The 25,186-nt window shown below is 58.2% G+C and overlaps 2 protein-coding genes and 1 pseudogene across 4 annotated transcripts; all 3 read right to left on the bottom strand.

The window, feature by feature from the left end:
* Positions 1–710: 710 nt before the first annotated feature.
* On the bottom strand, positions 711–5,713 carry LOC123345013 (annotated as a pseudogene).
* A 2,261-nt stretch (positions 5,714–7,974) lies between these two features.
* On the bottom strand, positions 7,975–11,181 carry RPP21 (ribonuclease P/MRP subunit p21). 3 transcript variants are annotated; one of them, XM_044983441.1, is made up of 6 exons: positions 11,054–11,071; positions 10,568–10,641; positions 9,642–9,742; positions 9,409–9,491; positions 9,058–9,189; positions 7,975–8,352 (listed from the first exon to the last, which is right to left on the bottom strand). In XM_044983441.1, the coding sequence occupies exons 2-6, from the start codon at positions 10,622–10,624 to the stop codon at positions 8,195–8,197; spliced, it is 531 nt and encodes a 176-aa protein (XP_044839376.1). In that variant the 5' UTR covers positions 10,625–10,641; positions 11,054–11,071; the 3' UTR covers positions 7,975–8,194. The 3 variants fall into 3 exon arrangements, with proteins under 3 accessions (XP_044839376.1, XP_044839377.1, XP_044839375.1); XM_044983442.1 differs by lacking the exon at positions 11,054–11,071 and adding an exon at positions 10,976–10,994; XM_044983440.1 differs by lacking the exon at positions 11,054–11,071 and adding an exon at positions 11,115–11,181 and having other exon boundaries at positions 7,976–8,352.
* Positions 11,182–13,027: 1,846 nt separating this feature from the next.
* Positions 13,028–23,356, bottom strand: GNL1 (G protein nucleolar 1 (putative)). Its single transcript, XM_044984451.1, has 12 exons — positions 23,127–23,356; positions 20,819–20,987; positions 19,695–19,831; positions 19,195–19,346; positions 18,930–19,001; positions 17,955–18,153; positions 17,217–17,312; positions 16,361–16,558; positions 15,555–15,733; positions 15,065–15,227; positions 14,680–14,820; positions 13,028–13,485 (listed from the first exon to the last, which is right to left on the bottom strand). Exons 1-12 carry the CDS (start codon positions 23,197–23,199, stop codon positions 13,184–13,186), a joined length of 1,881 nt encoding a protein of 626 aa, XP_044840386.1. The 5' UTR covers positions 23,200–23,356; the 3' UTR covers positions 13,028–13,183.
* Positions 23,357–25,186: the final 1,830 nt, after the last annotated feature.

Below are 25,186 nucleotides of genomic sequence, written 5' to 3'. Positions count from 1 at the left end.
GCCCCCTGGCTCCTTGCCCCATATACAGTGAAAAACATTAGTCTAAAAATACTAAATGCTGAAAACCATTCCTAACTCTCTAGCTAACATGAGAGGGTCTAAATTAGCTGTTACCCCTCAAGAAAGAGATCCTGGAGTTATTGTAGAGAGGTTTCTGAAACCATCTGCTCAGTGTGTGGTAGCAGTTTAAGAAAGCTAACAGAATATTTGGAATTGTTAGGAAAGGGATCGATAATAAAACAAAAAATATAATGCCGCTCTATAAATCTATGGTACACTCACAGCTTGACTAGTGTGTGCTGTTCTGGTCACCCCCTCTCCAAAAAGATATATGAGAACTGGAAAAGGTACAGAGAAAGGCAACAAAAACGATGAGGGGTGTGGAATGGCCTCTATAAGAAGAGAGATTTCAAAAGCCGCGGACTGTTCAGCTTAGCCAGAGACAAGGGAGGAGGGGTATGAGGGCCGTCTCTAAAATCTTAAACTGTGCGGGGAAAGTGACCAAGGAATGATTTACTCCGTTACATAACACAAGAACCAGGAATCACCCAATGAAATTAACAGGCATCAGGTTTAAAACAAACAAAAGGCAGTATTTCTTCACACAACGCACAGTCAACCTGTGGAACTCCTTGCCAGAGGATGTTGTGAAGGCCAGAAGTATAATTGGGTTTTTAAATAATTAGATAAATTCATGGAGGATTGGTCCATCAATGGCTATTTGCCAAGATGGTCAGGGACACAACCCCATGCTCTGGGTGCCCCTAAACCTCTGACTGCCAGATAGTGGGACTGGACAACGGGATGGATCACTCAATAATTGCCCTGTTCTGTCAGTACTTCGGAAACATCTGGTGCCAGCCACTGTCCGAAGACGGGCTACTGGGCTAGCTGGGTCATTGGGCTGACCCCTTAAATTATGCTTGGATTTGTTTTGACTAAAACCTGTAACGAGCTTCACTTGCGAAAAAGAAAATTAGCTCAGTGTTGGGCGCTAATGCTGGTAATGCACTGCTAAAGCAGCAGGGAGTTAGCACTGTTGTAGTCTAACAAATGTATTGCACTGACAAAGCAGGGCTTTGCGCCAGCTAACTTTGGCTATTGATGCACTGGCAAGCAGGGATTTGAAAATGCAATCGCAACCCTCCTTTGTCTCCACTGTTGTCACTGTGGAGGAGGAGCGCTCCCCTGGTCATCTAGTGCCTATTTATACACTGCACATAAAGGTATCACTGTAGGGATGCTAGGAAAAGGGATGAGTGTGCCGGATCTTGTCTCCATCTAGTGGCCGGTCAGCATTACAAAAATGCTACCAATGCCCAGCTGGGAGAGTTAGGCCAAGATCCTCGAAGCTATTTAGGCAGCAAACTCCCATTCGGCTCCTAAATACCCATGAGAATCTGGGCCTAACTCCCAGTCCCATAGCTGAGATGGCGGAGGGGGGATTTGGCTTTTCCTGCTGAAGATCCTGTGTTTCTCCATGGTGCTCAGTCTGCCGGACGTTCCGTCTCCCCTGCTGGTTCAGAGGTTCCTTTGGGCTGGGCTAAGAGAGAGGTATGGAGGTTACTGTCCCACCACTAAAAAGCCGGGCCTAGAGTCAGGCGGCAGCCCAGGCATGTGAATTCCAGAGGCCCACGGATGGGAGGGCTCCCCACAGGTTGTGCCTGGAGGCCAGACTATCCCCCATCTCTATGGAAAGCAGGAACTGGCTGATGGGAGCATATTATGGTGTCCTTTTCCCTCTGGGGGGCACCGGCTCCAATCCATCCCCACGCTGGGGGGGCTGGCTAGCTCACGCACTAAGGGTTACTGGGTGACACAGCCCCCTCACTGCTCCGGATTGTGCCCCAAATTGTGGCACTCACCCGTGGTACGCTGAAAATCTGGGACCAGTGATGTCAAGAAGCCACAGAGCCGGGCGGGCGACGTCCCCTCCACCTGGGGTGGCTCCGTTCCAATATGGAAAAAATTCTTCTCTGTGGCATTGTAACGAGGCCACTGCTCCCCGCTGCCTCCTGCCCCTGTGGGGTTCCTGGGGGCAAATGCAACTATGGTCAACATGGGGGAAGGGAATGAATTCCAGCCACAAGGAGGCAGACAGGAGGATGCCCTGACCAGGTGTCCTTCACTGCAGCAGGTGGCAGCAGAGAGGGACGGGGACATACCCAGCCACCCACAGTCTCCAGCCAGGTCTCACTGAGGCTTCCCACGAGCTAGGAAGGATCAAGAGCCAAACAACCCAGTTTTGCCCTCTTCCAAAATGGCCACCCCGCCATGTTGTTCTTCACAGGCTGAAGTCACAGGCTGCCCTCTGGTGGCAAAGTGGGGAAATGGTGGCTGCTGCCATGCCAGCTGCCAGGTTGAGCTGATATATTTGGCTCTGATGGGGAAGTGGGAGGGGCTCAGGACCAGCTGGCAGGTGTAATTTGCATAGATATCCCAAGTGTCATGTAGTACCCCTCCAGCTGCACAATCAGGGCTTTCCCCAGCTTCCACGCTCACAATCTGTCTCGCATTGGCTGGGTGACCACAGGGACATGGACGAGGTGGAAAGGCTTAGAGCCAGTGGATGTTAGCAATTAGGAAGCATGGCTCACCCTAGCCTCGGAGTCAATGGGCCCAGGTTGGCTAGTCAGGACCAAGGTATTCTCAGATTTCAGAGGGGAAGTTTTGTTGTTTTGTGTAGGGTGGCAGCTACTGGGGAAAAAAGAAATAAACAGGAGGGTGATCATCTAGTAATAATTGATTCTACTATTGGTAGGATTGGATTCTGCCTGCCCTGGGGGTACCAAATTTGAATGCAGGTTCGTGGAGCAAAGCTAAAAGTACAGGTAGATCCAGGCTGGCTGGCACTCAGGGTTGCAACTTCCTAGGAGTTCCCTTACCCACTCCTGGCAAACTCGGCCCAGTAGCGCATCACTCTGCGGCTCAGCACCACTTCGGCCTCCGTGTGCGTGTGGTTGGCTCCCCCCACGGACGCCAGGGTCCCGAACAGGTAGGGCACCTCAGAGCCATGTGGCACCCCCGTCCACTTGGGGGAAGACAAGCCACTGGGGCGTTGGGTGAAGGTGTAGACGTACACGGGACTGCCGGCCTCCGCCATCTGCCCAGCCGTCTTGGCTATGGGGCACACCACATGATAGTCACTGATGACGTGAGCCATGGTGCGGTGGTGCCATGCCGGGCCCTGCCCCTTCTGGCTGTACTGCTGTGCCACCGCCTGGATGTCCTCCCATGGCAGCCCCAGCATTGTCACCCTCAGCACCTCCAGCAGCTCCTCCCAGCTCATGTGGCTGGCGTTCACCTTGGTGAAGTTAAGGGCACTGATGATCACGTAGGAGCCTTCGTTGGCCGTGACGCCGGCCAGGAGGGGTATAGGCTGGCTGTGCCCTGCCTCCAGGAGTCTTGGTGGCTCATCGGGGAGGAAATCCCCGTCGACGGTTGGCACGGACGCAGACATGGACATAATGTGTGTCCCACTGTCTCCCAGCTCCTTCCCCTGCAGGCAGCCCACCAGGGTGGTGTCATTGAAATCGATGCAGCCTAGGTCACGGCCCAGTGCCCGGCCTATCTTCTTGGCCACTTCCGGGCTAAACCAGGCCCAGGGAGAGGTGGGGGCACCGCTCTGCAGTGCGGCGCGGGTGAAGAGGGGCCGGCTCCCCGGAGACAGGAGGTGGAAGCCGACCGAGGCGGCCCCAGCGCTCTGGCCGAAGAGCAACAAACGGGCCAGGTCCCCACCGAAGGCGGCTGCGTTGTCCCGTAGCCAGCGCAGTGCCAGGCGCTGGTCCCACAGGCCGGCGTTCCCCGGGGCAGCTGGGGGCAGGAACAGGAAGCCCAGCGCCCCCAGCCGGTAGTTCATGGAGGCCACGATCACATTCTCGGTGGCAGCTAAGAAGCGCCCATCTTGGAGTGCCACGGAGGCTGCACCTACAAAGAACCCCCCGCCATGGATCCAGACAAGGACAGGGGCCGGCGCAGGGGGCCGGGGATGGGGCACCCAGACGTTGAGGAAGAGGCAGTCCTCGGACTGCGGCATTTTGGGTGTCCACATATAGGCATCAGGGTGACTAGGAAACGGAGGCTGGTGGCAGGCGTTGCCAAAGCTGGTGGTCTCCAGGACTTGGCTCCAGGGCTGGTGGGGAAGCGGTTTCTGGAAGCGCAAGGCCCCCACGGGGGGCTCGGCCTAGGGGACCCCCAGGAAGGCCGTCACTGTGCCAGAGCTGACCTGGAGGCGCTTGCCCCGGATGGGGCCGCTGGTGGTGAGCACCACGGTGCCGCCATCATCGGAGCCAGAGCCAGGGCCCGGCAGGGAGAGGAGAAGCAGGCAGGGGAGCGCAGGGAGGAGTCCCAGCATCGCAGCAGCTGGAAGGGAAACCCCCGCAGAGGGAGTTACAAGGAACTGGCACCTTTCCCCTCTAGGGGGCACTGGTTCCAATCCAACCCCTGGTCATGGGTGGGGGGGGATGGCTGGCTCGGGGAGTGGAGAATGGGATATGGGGCCCTTCCCCTGCTGGGGGAGTTGCTCTGCCACAGCCCAACCTATTTAAACCCCCATGCGAGCAGGAAGCCTGGCTCCCCTTCGGTAAACAGTCTCCGGTCAGTCACCCCCACCCTGCCCCGGGCTCCAGCTCTCCGCTGAGCTCTCAGAGCTGTATCACCGCCCTTTGCCCTTTGCCCATTTCCCTCTGCCACAAGAGGCCCCTTAATGCCAGGGGGAAATGCTGAAAGGCTGGGACAAAAATCCACATGCCCCCCTCCCGGAGCTGGAGAGAGAACCCAGGCGTCCCAGCTGCCAGCCCCCCCGCTGATCCACTAGACCCCACTCCCCTCCCAGAGCTGGGGAGAGAACCCAGGAGTCCTGATTCCTGATTGATAGGACTCCTGGGTTCTAGCCCCAGCTGGGGGGGCGGGGAACTGAGGTCTAATGGGTTAGAACAGAGTGGGCTGGGAGTCAGGACTCCTGGGTTCTCTCCCCAGCATGGTGAGGGCAGTGGGGTCTAGATGTTGGGCGGCGGGGGCCTGGAAGTCAGGACTCCTGGGTTCTCTCCCCAGCTCGGGGAAGGGAGTGGGGTCTGGGAGGTCAGAGACAAGTGGGGCTGGGCATCAGAACTCCTGGGTTCCATCCCCAGCTCTCAGCATGGGGTCTGTGGAAGGGGTATTAGCTGGGAATCTACCAGCCAACTTCCCCTGACACCAGTCACCCCTTGACCACTCTGTGCCCATCGTGGAGCCCGAGAGACCCCCCTCCCACCTCAGCTACACAGACTCACCTGCTGCAGGCATGGCTCTGTGGCTCCTACTGCAGCTCCCAGCTCAGCGCGAGGGGGGGATCTGCTGATGCTGGAGCCAAGCAGCTCTCGTCTCCGGCACTGAGAGCAGCAGCCAGGGCGCAGCCACTTGAGTTTATTTACCCTGGCAGCAGCAAGCTCGCTGGGCTGTGCGCACACAGGGCCCAGGTTCAAAGTGGCTGGAAGGATCCTGGGGCAGGGTCCATGGGCTCAGAGACCCAGTTCGGCACCTCTGTGAAATGCAGCCGCCTCTGGGGTGGGGCAGCTGGGGCCCAGCCGCACAGCACAGTTGCCTTGGGCTCACTCGCCGCTGCTGAGATGCAGCTGGCTCTAGGGTGAGACAGCGGGGTAACGGGGGGTGAAGGGGAAATCCCATAGCCAGTTCAACCCACAGCTGGATTTTGGTGGTGCCAGAAGGGAAGCCCCCTTTGGTGGGACGGGACGGGACATTTTAAACTTGAGGGGTCAGGGTTCCAGCCTCATCTTGGGCTTGAAATGGAAAACGACAAGAGGTAGGCGAAGATGTTCATTAGCCCTGCCCACAAGCTGAGCCCCGCCCACCAACCTAGCTCCGCCCTCTCAAGGTGCCAGCAGGGCGCCGTGCCCATCATCCAGGAGTCTGTTCAGCTCTGTTCAATATAGGATCCCGCGGGCTCTGCTGAGCTCCCCACAACACATTTCAGCTACGTACTGGGGCAGGCAGAGAGCTGAGCCCATCGCTCCGAAAGCGGGGAATGCTGCCCCAAGTGTGCCCAGAGCAGCAACTCCCCGACCGTCCGCTCCCCATCCCCTTTTTGGGGGGCTGCTTAAAAAAGAGACTTTGAAAAAAATAAAAGAATCATTCTCGTCCCCCAGCTCATATATCCGCCCCCACCTGGCCAGCTCCCCTCATCTCAGCTTCCAGGACCCCGGCAGCAAAACAGATTAAGGGATTTTCATCCCCAGGGGGAGCCGAGTATTAGGGTTACTAAGACATCCAGCACCACAAAGCCACGTAAGCTCCTGTATGGTTTTCTCTTCTCTTGTTCTGTTGCTTTCTGCCCCCCGTCCCCACCCTCCATCCTGTCTCTATTCTTTCAGCTTCCCACCTGCAGCACCACCACCTGAGAGGACCCCAGCCCTGCCTAAGGAGAAAAGCCCCTAGAAGGATAAGGCCTTTGTCTGCAGCCATATTGCAAGGCCTGAAGCCTTCATTTGCAGGCAGATTAAACGAGCAGCGGAGAAGCAGGAAGTCACATCCTCACATTCCCTCTAAATTACATTAAAACGATGTAACGTCAGGCTGCTAAGGAGGAGACCCCGTCCTAACGGCACCTACTGTCGCCAGATAAAGAAACAGCTCTTAAGATGGTTAAAGAAAACTTTCTTTGATGGCATCCTGTTTGGCAAGAAACCACTTATCAGTAGCTGTGGTTGTGAAATCCTCACTTCTGTGTTGTTTTTCTTTATGATCCCCACTTCCCTAGTGTGTGTCTGGATGATCTGGCTGGTTCTTTGATTATTTCTGTCCGTTACATAATTAATTTTGCTAGGTGTATTCATTAAGGGGGTGGGGTATGATTGGTGAGAGAATTTTGTTAGGACTGGTTCGTAAAATTTTAGTATATTGATTGGTTAAGATATAACTAAGCAGGGGTCAAGTTTCACTATATAAACCAGGGTCCCAAAGAAAGTTCTTGGGGAACCAACTCCAGGACACGGCCCCAAGCTCAGAGCTGTCGGACCTCAACACTCTGCCAGTGACACCGGTCAGAAACTGGAGTCCCCCAGATGGACCTGATCCTGACGGGCCATCGAGAAAAGTTCATGTGTCTTGGCGGAAGTGGCGAGCGCTGTATGTGTAGGGTGTGCAGTCTGGTTTTTGGTGATGGTTAAGAAATAGAGGTTACGTGGGATATTACTGTGTAAGGCTCTTTCACTGGTAAAAGACCCTGTAAACCTGCAAAAGATTAAGCCCTGAGTTCACATGGAAAGGGTGTTAGCCCAGAGCCCACAGAGGAGTAGAACCCAGAGCTCATGCAGGGGTAAAGTTCGGTGCCTTTCACCTGGAGCCCTAGGACCAGGTAAGGGGAGGTGCCTAAATTAAGAAGATTGCGCCTTGAGCCCTAGGACCCAGGTAAAGGCAGGTGCCCTGGAGTGTGTAACAGAGAATTTTGTGCGGGTAACACCCCAACCAGCTGACGGCCCAAACCGGGAAGCGAACCGGGGCCAAGCAAGAGGTGCCACGGCCGACCAGCCAGGGCTGCAAACGCATCCCATGGGACATCCCAGCCCCTAGTATTCCCACTGGTAACGGTAGAGGGTTTCTCCCACCAACACCCCCATCACGTCTAGCAAGGACCATATAGTCCCTCCGTCTTTGAACCACCCCCCCGCCCCGGAGTCCCCTCCACTGTATTCCCCACTTCCCCTACACGTAATCCTAGAGGGGTAGCATCCATTACGGTCCCGCCCTCCCACCAGCTTGTTTTAAGCCAAAAAAAGATCCTGAGGCAGGAAACGTGCTTCTAAAAATACACACGGAGATGCAATTTGATTTTATGTTTATAAATAAACAAGGGTCCCAAAAAACACCCACCAAATCAGAATCGATGCCCCCTAGAGGCCCCATGTCTCGTTCCCCACCCGCATAGCCAGCCAGTCCCCTGCCCTGGGGCTGGATCGGAGCTGGCACCCCCTAGTGGGGAAAGGCCCCGCATCCCATTCCCCACCCCCGTGAGCCAGCCAGTGCCCCAGGAGTGGATAGTTTTGAGGGGGTCGCTCCTCTTCCTCCCCGTTTTCGAATCAGTCTTGGCACCTCTCTTACGAACGGAGTCTCCTAAAACCTGCCCCAGGCCTGTCCTTACCACCCCCGGCTGGGATCAGGCTCCAAGCCACTGCCCACTGCTCGCGGCCATCCCCGGGGGTCACCTCCTGCTTGGGCCCCCTTTCCCCATGCGGCTCCCAGCTTCTGCAGTCCCCTGCGGGGTGGGGCAGCTCTGGAGACCGGAGGTCGCACTGGGGGTTTCGGCCTTCTGTGCTGAGGGCTCCTTCGGGGGACCCTGGGGGGCTGCAGGTTTCTGGTCTGGAGGGGAAGAGATGAGATGGAAATGCAGGAAATTCCCACTGCTCCCCTGCCTTCAAATTCTCCCCTCTCCCCCCTTGATCCTGATATTTGCCCCCTACACGGCTAACCCCACCCTAGCCAACCCCAGACCCTCCCCCACCCCCAGATCCCCTCCCAGCTTGATCCCAGATTCCCCTCCCCAAAGTCCCCCACAGTCCAATCCCATCTTCTCCCCGTACCAATCCCAGTCCCCACCCCCCCAATCCATACCCCTCTCAGAACAACCCCAGCTCTTCCCCCACCCAATCCCTTCCTGGCTGAGCCCAGCTTCCCTCCCCCCCTCCCACCCAACACAAACTCCCCATGGACAGATCCCAGCCCCTTCCCCCACACCAATCCCAGCTCTGACCAACCCCCCCCCAGCTCCTCCTCCCTCCAATCCCCCTCCCCACAACTGATGCGAGCTTCACCGCCCCCCCCCCAACAAATCCTGGCTCCCCCCCAATCCATACTCCTCTCTGACCAATCCCTCCCGATCCCCCCCCAGATCAATCCAGCCCCCCCCTTCCCCCCCACACACACAGTTAGAAAACAATCCAGAGCCTGGCAACCCCCAACCCCCCACCCCAATCCTCCCTGCTGAGCCCTGCCTCCAGATGCCCCATTCCTCCCCTCCAGCCCCACAGTGCCCCCATTAACCCTTTGGATGCTGCCCCCTCTCACCAGCTTGGGGCTGGTTCTCCAGCAGGGCCTCAGGCTGCTCCGCCCACAGCTTGTACGCAGGGTTGCTTGGGAAGCGCTTAGTCTGGCCGCAGCAGAGACACCGTACGACTGACCAGCGCCGGCCGCGGCACCCTGGGGAGAGGGGGAGGGAGAGGAGCAGGGAATCAGGGACCTGGCACAGACAGGCATGGGGAGAGGCTTTGTCACCTGACTCCACTGCCCTCTCAGGGTCCTGACTGCCAGCCCCCCTGCTCTAACCACTAGACCCCACTCCCCTCCCAGAGCTGGGGATAGAACCCAGGAATCTAGGCTCCCAGCCACCCAGAGCAGGACTGAGGGGGCAGCACTCACGTCTCTGGCGCATCGTGGAGCTGATGCCAGGGACCAGGAGGGAGGAGCAGGATTTGCAGATGGTTCTCTTCACTGACGGGTCCCTGGGGGGGAAACACAGACAGGGGCTGGGCCTGAGGAGATGGGCCTCTAGAGGGGAAAGGCCACATGGCCCAGTCCCTGTCCCCATCTCCTGGGACCAGATGGGGCCTTTCCCGTCTAGGGGGTGCTGGCTCCCATGTCCCGACACTCACTGTCTCAGGACGAGCCTGCGGCTGATGCTGCGCTGCGTGTGGCAGTAGAATCGCACCAGCTCCTGGTTCTCGGGGTTCTGGGCAAGGACACAGTGAGCTGCCTGCGGGGTGGGCAGGGGGAAAAGAGATGCAGAGTGAGGGGAACAGCCCCACATCGCCCCCTGCTCCATGTCACCCCCAATCCCTCCTTCCCTGAGCCCCATGTCGCTCTCCCCTCCCCTCTGATCTCCCCCCAGTCCCACATCATCCTACTGATCCCCCCTCCCCCAGCCCCACGTCGCTACCCCCAGCCCCACTGATCTCTCCTCCCCCAGTCTCACTATTCCCTCACCCCCATCTCCCACCACCAATCCTCCCTTCCCCAGCCCCATCTCCATCCAACCTCCCGTCCCCCAGTCCCATATCACTCCCCTCATCTCCCACAGCTCCACATGACCCCCTTGCCCTACCAATCCCCCCTCCCTCCCAGGTGCCCCAATCCCATCTTTCTCCAATCCCCCCCCCCCACACACACAGACACCCTAACCCTCTTTGCCCATGCTCTGTTCAGGAATCCTGAGGGAAGCCCCAGAAATCCCCCCTCCCCAGGCCCCACAGAGACCCCCAGCCCTGGGGCTAGAGGGAATTGCTCCCAGGGTCTCTCTCAGGCAGTGGATCTCAAACTTTTGTACTGGTGACCCCTTTCCCATAACAAGCCTCCGAATGTGATTCCCCTTATAAGTTAAAAACACTTTTAAATGTATTTAACACCATTAGAGATGCTGGATGCAAAGCGGGATTTGGGGTGGAGGCTAACAGCTCATGACGCCCTATGTAATAACCTTGTGACCCCGAGGGGTCCTAACCCCCAATTTGAGTACCCCTGCACTTCAGGGTGTAACCCCCATTCCTGCTGGGATCCCAGCACTAGGGGGCCCCACCCTCACCTGGTAGAGGAAGCTGAGCCTTTGGAAAGCCTCTTTATCCTTCACCTGGGCCGACATCGCTGTGAGGGGCGGGTCTGGAATGGGGGAAATACTTGAGTGGGGGGCAGCCAGTCCCCTAAGGGGCTGTTAGCTGCCCCTCCCCCAGTAGGCTCCATGCTGCCTCCTGCAATTACCCCAGGGTGGGGGCGTTTTCACAATCCATCCCCCTCCCCATTTCTAATGGCTCCCCACCACACACACAGAGCTGGGATCTGTCCCCAAGAAACAGGGGGCGCCCAGGCTTTGTTATTCTTCCAGGAGGGGCAACAGCCCCCCCTACCAGAATGGGGCCCTGCTGCCCCCTTGCCCCCCACTCTTGTAGGGTTACACCTGCTCCCCCCAGATCACCCCCAATAGACCATCCCCCACCTCCTCGTTAAACCCCCACCCCCTCCAAAATCCTCCGTCTCCAGCCCTTATGTACCCCTCCCAGCCCCTGCCCCAGACCCTTATTGCTTCCCCTGCCAGCCCCTTTTATTCCGCCCCCCCGCCCCCGTTTGCCCCGGACCTCAGTCACATGGAGACACCAGCAGCTGCAGCCTGTTCCTGCTCAGCCCAGTCCCCCGACGTATCTGCAGCAGCAAAGGCCTCTGGGAAATGTAGTTCTCCAGCCTGCCTGGCTCTGCCGCACATCATGTGGGGGGAACAGCCGTTCCTCCTGCACCTGCCCCTGCCCCCTCGGGTCCCCCAAGGCAAGACTCAGCACAGCCCTGGCCCTCTGCTGGCCATTCCCCCTCCCTCCAGCAGGGGGCGCCCTGCGCTGGCAGCCAGTGCTGACCCCAAGGGGGCGCTGTGTTGCAGGGAGTGGGGTGAGGGCTCAATAGGGGGCGCTTTTACTCTGCCTAATTTCAGATAATACTGTATGGGGCTGGTTCCTTTTTTTGCGAGGTTGGATTAACTGCATTGCATTGGCTCGCTCCCAGCTGAGGCAGACATGTATTGCCATCCCTGGAATTCATCTTGGGGGTGTCGTTGGATTTAAGAGGCTTCCCCCGTCCCTTCTGGTCCTAAATTGTCATGGTTCAGTGTTTAGTGGTAGTTAAACAGCTGCTGCCTTCCACCCCAGAGGTGGCTGCATCTCAGTGCTGGATGCAGCATCTCATCATGCAACTGTTTCCCCAGCTGCCCCACCCCAGAGGTGGCTGCATCTCAGAACTGGCGGGGAAGGTACAAAGATCCCAGGCATCTGCCTTGACTTGCTGATTTAAAAAAAAAATGATGGAAATGTATGAACGCTTTGGATGCGGCCGTTGGGCCAGGGGCGACAGAAGGTCCCTAAAAGTGGGGCAGCCATGGGCACCGAACCATGGCCCCACCCTGATGCTCACCCCGCCAGTCACTCGCACTTAGGGCCAGTAATTCCGGTGCCCCTGCTTTGGGCTGCTGCCAGGGCAGCCATGTGCCCAAAGCTCGGCACTCCCAATGGAGCATTTCGAACAAAACAAGGGGTCGGGGCGGGGGTGGTCAATCCCAGGTGACCAGTTTGCCTGAGGGGAAAGGGGATGTGATGCTGCCCAAGCAGAGCCCCAGCGATCGGTCCTTGCTTCCACCTCTGGAGCAGATACTTCAGCAAAGCCAGCCCTGATCTCAGCTGGGGCAGGGACTGTCCCTCACTGTGTGTCTGTGCAGCACCCAGCACAACGGGGCCCTGATCTCAGCTGGGGCAGGGACTGTCTCTCGCTGTGTGTCTGTGCAGCACCTGGCACAACGGGGCCCTGATCTCAGCTGGGGCAGGGACTGTCTCTCGCTGTGTGTCTGGGCAGCGCCCGGCACAACGGGGTCCTGATCTCAGCTGTGGCCTCTACGTGTTGCCCTACTACATCTAATCCTAAACCCTTGTGATGATTTGCTGGATGTGTCAAAGCCGCATAATAAACACGACAATCAGGCTGAAGTTCAACAGTTGCCCCAGGGCAGGCTGGGAGGATGCCCTGAGGCGATCGGAAGAAACTCCTGGAGAAAGAAACAGCTGAAGGGATCCAAGGCATGGGCTGTAATACTGAGTTAGCCTTTGCTCTCTAATTCCATGAGCAGTATGGGCGAGAATATTGTGGCAGGGAGTTCTGCAGGAAAATGGGGAGCAGGATGCTTCTGCAGCCAACCAAAGTTTGAAGACTAAAAGGACCAAGCCTTTCTGACAGATAGATATGATCCAAAATGAACAGGCCCGAGCAGAGACCACTGCTCTGAGCCAGGGCAGCAAAGACCAGGCTGGGATATTCAGCTGCGTGGACCCATGGATCTGATCAGGGAAGGCGGGATACCAGGCTAGGTGGGCCCATGGGTCTTATCTGAGGAGGCAGGAGACTAGGCTAGATGAGCCCATTGGTGTCATGCAGCAGGGAGGTGGAGATCCAAGGATAGATGGACCAATGGCTGGGGAGGGAGACCAGTGTCCCAGGCAATGACGGAGGCGGGGTCTGGAAATAAACATCACCTTTATTCATATACAGAGGCTATAGAGCATTGGAATGAACATGGAGAATGGGGGCGGAGCTCAGCCAGAGCAGGGGGCGGAGCCTGTAGCCAGGCCCTCCTCCGCCCCCCTTTTCTCAATCTGTCCAGCAGGGGGAGCCACTAACATTCGTCCTCCCCCAGCAAAGCAAACAAGTTCCGGCTTGAGAGTTTCCCCTTCAGCACCCTCCTGGGTGGGGCCTGGGCTGGGGTGCTGCTCCCTCCCGCACTGGAGGCAGCTGGCTCTTCCTCCTCCTCCTCTTCCTCATCGGCATCACGGTCCTTCTCCTCATCCTCCTCCTCCCCAGAGCTGGAGATCTCCTCTTCCTCCTCCTCCTCTTCCTCTGAGCTGCGCCGGCTGTGCTTGCGGTGAGCCTCCTGCAGGGCGGCGATCTCTGCTGTCTCGGGATGGTGCTCCCACATGGCTGCAGGGACAGACGGACAGTCAGGGGTGAGCTGTAAAGGGACACCACCACGCTCTAACCACTAGACCCCACTCCTCTCCCAGAGCCAGGACTAGAACGCAGGGGTCCTGACTCCCAGCCCCCCCTGCTCTAACCCTTGAGACCCCCAACTCCCCTCCCATAGAACCCAGGTGTCCTGGCACCCAGACCCTCCACTGTAACCACTAGACCCCACAACCATCTGCAAAAAATTTTTGGATTTTTCAACCTGATTCAATAGAATGAAAAAAAAAAAGGCAAAATAGAATTTCCTGCATAATGGTAATTCTGATTTTCACTCATCGCTTAGATTTTCTGTATGTGCACACACACACACTGACCGTTAACACGCGAGTACCTGAACTGTAACATATTTATACAGCACACTTCTGTGGCGAGAACGAAGAAAGCAGTCACTGTTAACTACTGATTATCATCCGTAAACTTATTTTGAATTCAACGGAGCAGAGACTCGTTAGCAATGAGTAACTATTGATGTGACTATTGATGGCCCATCAGCGAGTTTATGAACTGATCCTAAAATACTCCTTGGGGAAAATCATTGCTCGCTAACTTCATTAATGGATTCTCAGGCCAACATCCTCTCGCCTGACCTCCTGCATAACACAGGCCCTGGTTTAAGCCGTGTGAACCAGAGCAGCCCTTTTAAAACATCCAAGGTTGATTTAAAAGCTGCCCGTGACCCACCACAGCTCTTGGTAAATTGCCCCACTGCCCCTCGCTGTTCAAAAAGTACGTCGTTCCACCCTGAATCTGTCTGGCGTCAACTTCCAGCCGTTGGATCTTGCTCTAAAATAGCCACAGCATCAATAATCGCCGCAGTGGAGAAAGAAGGATTTTAGAATTATGAATAGGTCGGATATCGGGATAAACGAGCCTTAAAAACTCATCAGCCTTTCGCTCAGGGGCTGAGATTAAAATTCTGTCAGAGGATGGTGCTGAGTCACTGGGGTGAATTCCCAGCCATTCCTGCCTTTCCCTGAGGGGGGCAAGCGGGGTAGAAAAATCACTAGCCCAACACGACTTGCCACTGGCTACTCCCCCTCCCGTAGCCATTACAGGCAACCTTCCATTTGGATCGCCCAGACTCCCAGAGGGATGCTGGGTAAATACCCACAATGCCCTGGGAGGGCAGTCCCCTCCCCAGCCCAGTACCTTTCTGAGTGGAATAGCTGGAAGGCCGCAGACAGAGGCAGAGGCGCCCGTCCACCGCCAGCCGCAGGATGCTGTTGGCAGCTCGGTACACGTCGTTACGAGCCGCTTTGGCCGTCTTGTAACCGCGCTTCTCGGCCCAGGCTGGGGAAAGAGGGCGAGATGGGGTCAGCACGGACCACAGCACCCCCTAGTGCTGCACTGGGGCCAGCACGGACTGCCAGGGGAGAACGCCCCCTACTAAGCCCCTGCCCGGCTCCCTGCAGCACAGCACCCCCCAGTGCCGCACGGGGGCCAGCACGGACTGCCAGGGGAGAACACCCCCCTACTGAGCTCCCTGTCCCACTCCCTGCAGCATGGCGCCCCCTAGCGCTCAGACCCCATTCACCTTCACAGATGTCCCAGGCGCACCACCTGGTCTCGGGCTTGCCCTCCTCGGCATTGGGGTGGCGCAACTTGAGCAGAGCTTGGATGGGGATGCGGCTGGCCAGGTATCCCACGGCGTTGTAGGGCTCCTGGATCTGGGAGATGGGGTAGATGCCAGACAGGATCTGCAAGGAGAGACAGGAAGCAGCGCTCAGCTAGGGCAGGGAGACTAGGTGTAATGCCAGCACCCGCCAGCAGGGGGAAGGTGTCTCACTGCCGCCATGACCAGGGATTTGGCGTAAGTTATCCCAATATTACATGGGGGGGGGGGAATTTATGTACGGGGAGGAGGAAGAGAACGGAACCCAGGAGTCCTGGCTCCCAGCCCCTCTCCTCTAACCACGAGATCCCACTCCCCTCCCAGAGCTGGGGATAGAGTCCTGACTCCCAGCCCCCACCCCTGCTCCACCCACTAGACTCCCCCCCCACCCAAGCTGGCTGTGGGGCGGTACCTGTAGCTCCCTGTGCACCAGGGAGGGGAAGATGAGGCCGGGGCAGTCGCACAGGCGCACGGTGGGGGTCAGGAAGTAGGTCTGGAAGTACTTGGTGTGGCCGGGCGTCCGGGACACGCTCACCACCTTGTGCCCCACCAACCCGTTCATCAGCGACGATTTGCCCACGTTGGGGAACCCTAGGGGAGGGGGCGGGGTCACAATGTGGACGGAGCCCCCCAAGTCCGCCCCCCCAAGGTCCTCCCCAATTCCGATCCAGCCCCCAACCCCACTTTCGTCCCCAAACCACCAGCCACCCCCACTCATAGACTCATAGACTTTAAGGTCAGAAGGGACCATTATGATCATCTAGTCTGACCTCCTGCACAATGCAGGCCACAGAATCTCACCCATCCACTTCTACAACGAACCCCTAGCCTATGTCTGACCTCAAGCTGCAGAGAATCCTCCAGAAAGTGCCCCGTGCCCCACTGCATGCCCCCTTCTCCCCACCCGCCCGCAAGACATCCTGTGTCTCCCCTTCATGCACTGCCCCCCAACCAAGCGCCCCCCTCCACATCCTGCACCACCCCTTCCCTCCAACAACCCTTCCACAGGAGCCACCCCCCACCTTTTCCCACCTGCCCCGACACTGTCCCCCTCAGACGCCCCCTTAAAACCCCATGGAGATCCCTCGTCCTCCACCCAGACACCCCTGCACCCATTATTCCAAACCCCTCCAGCTACTGCCCCCCCCGATCCTCAGCAGCCTCAAGCCACAGATCAGGAGTCCGACGCCCTCCCCCTTCCAGTGGGGGCGCTCTCACCCACACAGCCCACGGTCAGAACGCCGTCCTTGTAGAGCTCCTGGGAAGGAACCCCGACATCCATGGCCACGTCAGTCTGGTGTTCCACCAGCACAGCCGCCCCTTCGTCGTCCTCCTCCTCCTCGTCCGAGTCCTCGGCGGGCAGGTGGGCGCTGGCCGCGTCCCGCTCAATCTTCTCCTTCCAGCTGCTCAGGTCCACTGGGGAGGGCAGAAGGGTCAAAGAGAGGCCAACCAATGACTCCGTAGCAGGGCTGGGCAAGTGTGAGGGAAACTAAGCAGGGTCTGCTCTGCTCTGCTCAATGCGTGGATGGGAGACGGCTCCAGGGGTGCCGTACTGCAGGGGGCAGGCTCTCCCCTAGCAGTCATTGGTGACCCCCATGTGGCACCAGCAGAAGCTATGGAGCAGGGGAGGGGATAAGACAGTTCTGACCCTAAGGGGATGTTAGAAATGGTCCAACCAATTCCAGGACTCATGGAGAGAACCCTGGTGCGCTGGCCAAATTCCAAGTCAACCCCTTCCTTTTCTGCCTGCCTAAAATACCCGATGCGTTTCCCCTCGCACAGGGGGGTTGCCATCCCTTCCCAAGCTCCAGTGCTGTGCGGCTGTTCTCCAGCTGCCCCACCCCAGAGGTGGCTGCATCTCAGCGCCGGGCGAGCGATCCCTATGCAGTGCTGCTATGCGGCTGTTCCCCAGCGGCCCCACCCCAGAGGTGGCTGCATCTCAGCGCCGGGCGAGCGATCCTTACAACCCAGAAAGAGCTTCGGGACCCCGCGGGGGCGAACGGCACCCTGTATAAGAGCAATGGATTGGGGATACCCCCCACCCCGGCTGAATGGGAAGCTGTGGAGTCCTCACCTTTCCCTGCAGTGATGGTCTCGCAAGCGTGGAGCAGCTGCTCTGGTCCCATGGCTGTGCTCCTGCCCTTCCTCCGCTTCCGCCGCTTCTTAAACACTGACGCACGAACAGGGAGAAGCCAGAGGTTAGACTAGGGGCCAGGACTCCTGGGTTCTATCCCTGGCTGGGGGAGGGGAGTGGGGTTCTAGTGGTTAGAGCAGGGGGCTGGGAGGCAGGACTCCTGGGTTCTATCCCTGGCTGGGGGAGGGGAGTGGGGTTCTAGTGGTTAGAGCAGGGGGCTGGGAGGCAGGACTCCTGGGTTCTATATCCAGCTCTACGAGGGGAGTGGGGTTTAGTGGGGTAGAGAAATGGGGGGTGGAAGCCAGAACTCCTGGGTTCTATCCCCCATTCCCAGCTCAGTACTAAAGTTTTCCAATGTCACATCCCAATATCCAGGCACTAATTCATCTGTAGGCAGATCAGAGCCGCGTCCCCTACAGGGGGAAGGCCCAGAGTCCCATTCCCCAAACCCTGAGCCAGCCAGCCAGACCCCCCGCCCTGTGGCTGGATCAGACCTGGCGCCCCTTAGTGGGGAAAGGCCCCGGGTCCCATCCCCTGAGCCATCCAGTCCCACACCCTGGGGCTGGATCAGACCTGGCACCCCCAGGTGGGGAAAGGCCCCGGGTCCCATCCCCTGAGGCAGCCACTCCCCCGCCCTGGGGCCGGATCGGAGCCGGCGCCCCTGAGCAGAGGCGTTACCTGTGCTGGGATCCTGGCTTTGCTGGGGGTAGGAGGTGAAGCAGACGACGTGCACCTGGGGGAAGCGGGTCTGGAAGTAATGCTTCCAGGCCACCACCAGCGCCGGCGGCGCCAGGTCAATCTTGTTCAGCACCAGGATCAGGTTCTTCCTCATCTCTTTGGTCACAAAGTCGTACAGCGCAGGGGAGAAGTTAATGACCTGGGGGAGGGGGAGACGGGGACGGCTGAGCCAAGGGAGTCGGCTCCAGTGGGTTAGAGAGGCGGGGCTGGGAGTCAGGACTCCTGGGTTCTATCCCCAGCTCTGGGAGGGGAGTGAGGTCTAGTGGTTGGGGGGGGTCGGGGGAGCCAGGACTCCTGAGTTTTGTCCCCTGCTCTGGGGCGGGGGGGGGAGGGGGCAGGATGTCTGGATTCTGTCCCCAGCTCTGGAAGGGGAGTGGTGTGTAATGGGTTAGAGCGAGGGGGGGCGGGGGCAGCCAGGACTCCTGGGTTCTGTGCCCAGCTCTGGGAGGTTGTAGTGGTCATCAGTGGTCACCGCCCCAACCATGCTGTCCCCTTCAATCCGGTTAATTTCAGGAGCTGGGATGGCAGCAGCTTCAGGCCAGGACACTGGCAGTTGAGGGAGGCAAACAGAGACCATGCAGGGGCTTTACAGACGTGGGGAAGGGAGCGGTATCCTGGTTTGATACCCTGTAATGCTGGGACGCGGGAAGGGACCCAATGACCCACAGGGTCACGCCCAGCTGCCACAAGAGACGGGAGACCTCAGGGCTCCCCCCACAATTTGTAAGGGCCCCCCCAAGAGCCCCCGGGGCAATCGCTCCAATCTCCTGTGTCGGCCGCCTTGGGACAGGGCTCCTGAACCACTCCCACGGCAGGACCCCGGCGGCCGGGAGTGAGGCTCTCCAACCCCCCCCTCCCCCACAAGCTGTCCCTGCCCCTTTGCCCTGGGATCCCAGGCAGGGGAGGGGCCCTTACCGGATGACGGACATCTGTGATCAGCAGGATGATGTCTGACATCTCCAGCACCCGCCACAGCTGACGCCAGGTCTGCAAGGCAAGCGGAGACGGGAAAGCCCCTGAGCCAGCCAGTCCCCTTATCCTGGGGCTGGAGCAGAGCTGGGGGGGGGGAAAAGGCCCCGTGTCCCATTCCCCGCCTCCCTGAGCCAGCCAGTCCCCGGCCCTAGGGCTGGATCGGCGCCAGCATCCCCCAGAGGGGAAAGGCCCCGTGTCCCCTGCTCACCTCCAGGTTATGCTCGAAGTAGCTGAGCTGGCTGGGCTGGTAGGTGCTGTAGATTCCCTCCAGATAGTCCCGGAAACACTTCTCCTCCCGCACCAGCAGCTGCTCCTTGCTCATCTGGTAGCTCCAGGGGGGGCGCTTGGGGAAATCCAGCACTGGAGGGGGTGGGGGGGGGGAGAGCGGTTAGTACGGAGGGATCCCAATCTTGAGAAGCTGTGAAAGGGCCATCCAGCAACCCCAGCGGATGGGAGCCGTTCCCCGGGAACTGGGATTCCATCACCCACCCATGCATGGTCCTCAGCCAATGTTCCCCACCCCCGCCATGACCCGCTGTGCCCACACAGATCCAAGTTCCTCAGAAAGCAAGCGGGGGGGGGGGACAGCCTGGGGAACTCCCCGCCACAGGATGTTTGCACAGACGGAGCCAGGAGGGAGGGGAAAAATTCAGGAGGGTCCTGGCCCCTCCGGGTGACGTCCCCTCCCCACTGCAGCCCCTCGCTCACCAGAGCCGGATCTGTAGACATCCTGTATGTCCAGCTCCTTCTCGCTCTCCGGGACGGGCTCCAGGATCTTCTCCTGAGCCACCTTCTTGCGCCGCTCCAGCTCCTCCCGGCTCTCGCGCTCAAAGTGAAGCCGGTACCTGGCAGCCGGGGGGAAGTTACAGAGCATCAGGCCAGCTGGGAGACCCGGGGGCAGAGATCCTAGTTGTCCCGGTTCTCCTCCCCAACGGGGGCTCCCAGCGCTGCCAAGATGCCAATCCAGGTCTCCCACCCGCATCCGGACCCAAGCCAACGCTGCTTAGCTTCAGATCAGATGAGAGGTGTCTCAGCGGCTTGATCTAATGCCAGCCAGGGGAGAATGGCACATGGGGACCTTCCTATCTAGGAGGCGCCGGCTCCGATCTGATCATTCCTGTCTGGGTGCAATGCGTTGTGGGGTCTCAGCCCCCCGCAGTGCAGGCGCCCTGTCCCCACCCCACAGCCCAGCCCCTACACTGGCAGCCTCATCAGGGAAACTGAGAGCTGAACCGGCCACGGAGCCCCAGCTCCCCCCTGCCCCCTAGGGGCAGATCCCTGCAGGGGCAGGGCTGAGGCCTATGAGCCGGGGCGCTATGTGTGTTGGGGGGAGCTCTCCTCGACCCAGCAGGGAGACCCCCGACGCAGCCCCCTCTCCCTAGCTGATCTGCCATGGCTGGACTCGTTGCATAGGGCCCTCGGTGGGCCACGGAGGCTGAACCCCCTTTGGTACAGCGGGATCCGGGCCTTGAACACCAGGATAAGCAGAAAGGCCGAGGTAAATCGCTCTCCCCCTCCACTATAACCCCCCATCCAGCAGCAAGGCTAGACCTGCCCAGGACGGGGCAGACCTCAGAGCCAACCCCGGAGCACCAGGTTGGCCCAAATTCATCCCAATGCAGCTATCAACAGGGGGGTGGGGGGAAGCCAGGACTCCTGGGTTCTATTTCCAGCTCTGGAAGGGGAATGGGGTCTAAGGGAGCAGGATCTAGTGGTTAGAGCAAAGGAGCTGGGAATCAGGACCCTTGGGTTCCACACCTGATTCTGCCACATACACTCTGTGTGACCCAGCTCTGTGCCTCAGTTTCCCCCCGATCACCGCCCCTCATTACCTGTTGGGGTCATAGCTGCGGTCCCCCAGCCTGCGGACTGCTGGCTGCTGGTTGAGTTTCCGGACCTGCAGGGACAGGGACTCGCTGTCCGACGTGTCTGTGTGGTCCTCCCGCCGCTCATGGCTGCCACTCCGGCTGTTGGAGCTCGACCTCACGCCATCAGGCAGACCTGGGGCACGGAAAGGGCGGAGTCAGGGACCTTTCTCCACTAGGAGGCGCTGGCTGCGAGCCGGCCCAAGACAGCGTAATGCACCTCCACAGATCAAGGCCCCAAGGTCAGACCCAGGCTCTGCAATGCAGCCCTGCAGGGCCTGTGACGCTGCGTCAGGGCTGCTCAGAACCGGGGACGCTTGCAGCGTGTCGCGTGTCTGCGACAACAGAGGTGGGGGCTGGATCCAGTCTCCCTCCCACGAGAGACTCCATCCCCCTCAGAGTCTGCAGAGGGGATGGCATCATTCCTCATGAAATGGGAGGAGAGTCTAGTGGGTTAGAGCAGAGTGGGGGCTGGGAGCCCGGATTCCTGGGCTCTATCCTCAGCTCTGCCACAGCGTGACTCTGGGCAGGCGCTGGAGTTGAGCAAAGGATCGCCGCAGGCAGGAATTTCTGAGGCACCCCGAGCGGATGTCAGCAGCACAGCGAGGGTCACCCAGGGGCTGAACAAAGGTGGGGTGAGATTAGTGTGGCCAGGGTGGGGCCCCTTATCGGCCGCTCCCAATCTGTTTGCGAGGCAGGGCTGAGAGCTGAGGAACGCTGACTCGCAGCCTGCCTCAGCGGCAACAGTCAGGACTCCCTAGCGCAGGGCAACACCATCCACCAAGCGTCAGAGGCAAGCACAGGGCCTGGCACAGTGTGGGGGGCCCCCTGTACCACTCCCTGCAGCACAGCACCCCCTAGCACTGCACTGGACACTCAAGTGGCAACAGCAGCTGGCAATACCTTAAAATCATAGAATACCAGGGTTGGAAGGGACCTCAGGAGGTATCTAGTCCAAGCCCCTACTCAAAGCAGGCCCAATCCCCCAGGCAAATTCTTGCCCCAGATCCCTAAATGGTCCCCTCAAGGATTGAACTCACAACCCTGGGTTTAGCAGGCCAATGCTCAAACCACTGAGCTATCCCTCTCCCACCACAGCTGCCCTTCTGAACAGATGGCCTGGCCTGGCCGCACTGACCCATGGCCCCCCCTTGTGAAGACATTGGAGGGTGCCAGGGCTGGCGCTGCATGCCAGGGGCAAGCTCCTTGTCAAGGCACAGATGAGAGAGTCCTGCACATTGTGCTCTCGACTGGCTGCCAGCTGAATTCTGGGTAACAGGACTTTAACACAGCTCCTTTTTGCCTGGGAATTGCCTTGGTTTATTGTCTAGGTGCTCAAAGTCCAATGGTGCATCTCAGTTTGGGGATATAGGGATTTTCCCCTCTAGGGATGCCAGCTCTGATTCAGCCCCAGTTGATACCACTTTAACATAGCCTGTTCTCTATTTTATAGCTCTCACAGAGCTTTTTGCCTAGCAATTTCCCTTGTTTACTGCCTCCAGTGCTTTAAGAACAGGCACCAGGCTGCATGCGCTCTCTCTCCAGGGGGCTGAGCTTGGGAGGGGGCGGTGGGGGAGAACAGGGACATGCCCAGGGCAGGGCTTGCAGCTCCGGGACTGGCTACCCCCAGATGTCAAGCTGAACTAGGGGCTTGCTAGATTGGTGCCTAATTGCCACAGCGCAGCACTCGGGGAGAGCACCCAATTGTTTTGCTCAGAGAGAGGCCTTTGTGTCCAGGGAGGTTGTCCAAATTTCTACAGGGCACTGGGATACTCCAAGGCCTCTCACGTGCCTAAATCCCCCACCACCATCACCACCACCATGTTCCAGGGGCCCCAGGCAATTTCAAGTGCCAGGACTGGGTCAGCCCCCAGATGTTGGGGTGGGGAGAAGGATGCCCAGATGTTTTGGGATGAGAAGGGGGGTCCCCCAATACTGGGGTCAGGAGATGTACTTTTTTTGTAAGGAAAATGTTCACTCCCCAGCTGTTGGAAACGGGGGAGGGGGGGAAATGGGTCAGTCTCCAGATACTGGGAAGGGGTTTGGTGCCCAGATGTTAGTGGGGGCAGGGGAGGGGTTGGTGCCCAGATGTTAGTGGGGGCAGGGGGAGGGGATCGGTGCCCAGATGCTGGTAGAGGGAGGGAGAAGGTCAGTGCCCAGATATTGGTGTGGGGGGGGTGTCGGTGCCCAGATGTGGGGGGAGGGGTCGGTGCCCAGATGTTGGCGGGGGAAGGGGTCGGTGCCCAGATGTTGGTGGCCGTGGCCCCCTCCTCACCCCGTTTCCGCTCCCTCTTGTCCTGCAGCTGCTTCTTCTTCTGCTTGGCGCTAAACGGCCTCTTGCGGGGCATGTCCCGGCCCGGCCACCGTCCCGCAGCACCGGGAGGGAAGCGGGAAGAACCACTCTGCAGGCCCGAGGGGGAGGGGGCGGAGCAAACCACTGTGACTGGAAGAAACCACTGAGAACCCGGGCGGGAGAAATCTGGGAGAAACCATGGCGGAGGGAGGAATAAACCACTGAGACGGGGGGGGGGGGAGAGGAATCTTGGAGAAACCACTGAGGAAGGGGGGAATAAACCACTTGGAGCGTGGGACAGAATAAACCATTGAAAGCCGTGGGTGTGGGGGAATAACCCACTCGGCAACTGGGAGAAACCACTGAATGGGGGGGAGAAGAAACCATATAGATCCCAATAGAGCGGGGAGGTAGAATAAACCATTAAAAGATATGGGGAGGCAGAATGAGAAGGGAGAGGAACTATTAAGACCAGACTAGTCTGGGATAAACCATTTAGCTGGGGGGATATAAGAGTGGCAGGAGGCTGGGCTAAACCATTCAGATCTGGGGGCAGTGAGACTGGGTTGTACCGTCAGAGGAAAAACACTGGGCTCTACCATTTTTGTTAAAGGTGGGTGCAGTAGGCTGAATTATTTACAGGGCAGAGATGTGGCTGAACCATTCTGTTGCTGGGGGTGGGGTGCTAGGATTGGGTTGAACCATTTTGAAATGGGGGGGAGTTAACCCATCCCATCCCTTCCCGTTTAGGCTCAGGAGGAGGAAACATGGAGACAATGATAAATCTTTCAGTCTAGCTGTATGGGAGCAACTGGGCTGAACTACTCAAGCTAAGAGAACAGGAGGGAGAGTGGACTAGAGATGGAACCCAGAAATCCTGGCATCTGACTCCTAGTCTCCCTGCTCTAACACACTAAACTTCACTGCCCTCCCAGAACTGGGACAGAACCCAGGAGTCCTGATTCCCAGCCTCTCACCACCCACTCCGAACCCACTGGACATGTCAAACTTTACATTATGTATACGTTTTTCTCTTGCTAATTGATAAATGATAACTACAACCTAAGTAGATTTGTCTATCCTGATTTTGTAACAGCTGAACACCACATCATTTTCTTTGGGGCTCTGGGAATATTTAATGTCCAAATCAGACCATTTTTCCCCAACAGAAGTTGGGCCAATACTATATATTACTTTGTCTCATGTTTCAACTGGTTAGTTTTGTGAACAGAGAGTAGGATACTTCACATGTTTGACAAGGACTCCTGGATTCTATTCCCAGGACCATCCCAGCCCTGCCAGCATGATGGCACTTGCAAGGTCATGCCACACTGGGTGGGGGGACAGACCATTTTTAGGAGCATGCTGTCTCATTCCTGCTGGCATGACAGTGCCTGCGAGGTCACGCCACATGCAGGGAGGGTGGTGTGCTCTTTAAGAGCCAGAGGGGGTGGAATTGCATTCCCCCATCCAACACCAGAGAAAACCACATCTGGTTTTGTCCCCATACTGGATGAGGGACGAACTGCTCAAAAAAGAGGCCTGCCCAGGCATGTGGCCTCCCTGGGATAGAGTTCCTCTGGGCAGCGTCCAGGGGTGGCGGGTGTTGTTGGGGGTTCTCTGCTTGGCACCCCTCCTTTGGATCCCTGATGTTCAACCTTTGGCCCTCATTCCTGTTCCTGTTGCTCCCCTAGTGCTTGCTCCATGGCTGCGCTTTCGTGTTTCCTCCCCCTAAACCAATGGTTCTCAAACTATTGTACTGGTGACCCCTTTCACATAGCAAGCCTCTGAGTGCGAACACCCCCTAAATTAAAAACACTTTGTTTATATATTTAACACCATTATAAATGCTGGAAGCAAAGCGGGGTTGGGGGTGTAGGCTGACAGCTTGCGACCCCCCATGTAATAACCTTGCAATCCCCTGAGGGATCCTGACCCCCAGTTTGAAAACCCCTGCACAAAACCACCTGGCCCAGCCCAGCACCCACAGACAGCACAGCAAGGACCGAACCCAGGAGTCCTGGCTCCCAGTGTGGGGAACA

The sequence above is a fragment of the Mauremys mutica genome, chromosome 12 (genome assembly GCF_020497125.1).
Source record: "Mauremys mutica isolate MM-2020 ecotype Southern chromosome 12, ASM2049712v1, whole genome shotgun sequence".
Lineage (NCBI taxonomy): Eukaryota > Metazoa > Chordata > Testudines > Geoemydidae > Mauremys > Mauremys mutica.
Note: the sequence above shows the minus strand (reverse complement) of the source record. Positions and strands in the feature narration are given on the sequence as shown.

Bases quoted from the DNA above. Each gene is read 5' to 3' on its own strand.
- RPP21 (XM_044983440.1), bottom strand. From the start codon at position 10,624: ATGTCGGCCCAGGTGAAGGATAAAGAGGCTTTCCAAAGGCTCAGCTTC. The intron at 9,492-9,641 runs GTGAGTGTCGGG...TTTCCCCCCCAG, and splicing joins CGCAGGCTCGTCCTGAGACA to GGACCCGTCAGTGAAGAGAA. The intron at 9,190-9,408 runs GTGAGTGCTGCC...CCCTCTCCCCAG, and splicing joins CTCCACGATGCGCCAGAGAC to GGTGCCGCGGCCGGCGCTGG.
- GNL1 (XM_044984451.1), bottom strand. From the start codon at position 23,199: ATGCCCCGCAAGAGGCCGTTTAGCGCCAAGCAGAAGAAGAAGCAGCTG. The intron at 20,988-23,126 runs GTGAGGAGGGGG...TCCGTGCCCCAG, and splicing joins CAAGAGGGAGCGGAAACGGG to GTCTGCCTGATGGCGTGAGG. The intron at 19,347-19,694 runs GTGAGCGAGGGG...CACCCCCTCCAG, and splicing joins TGTCTACAGATCCGGCTCTG to TGCTGGATTTCCCCAAGCGC.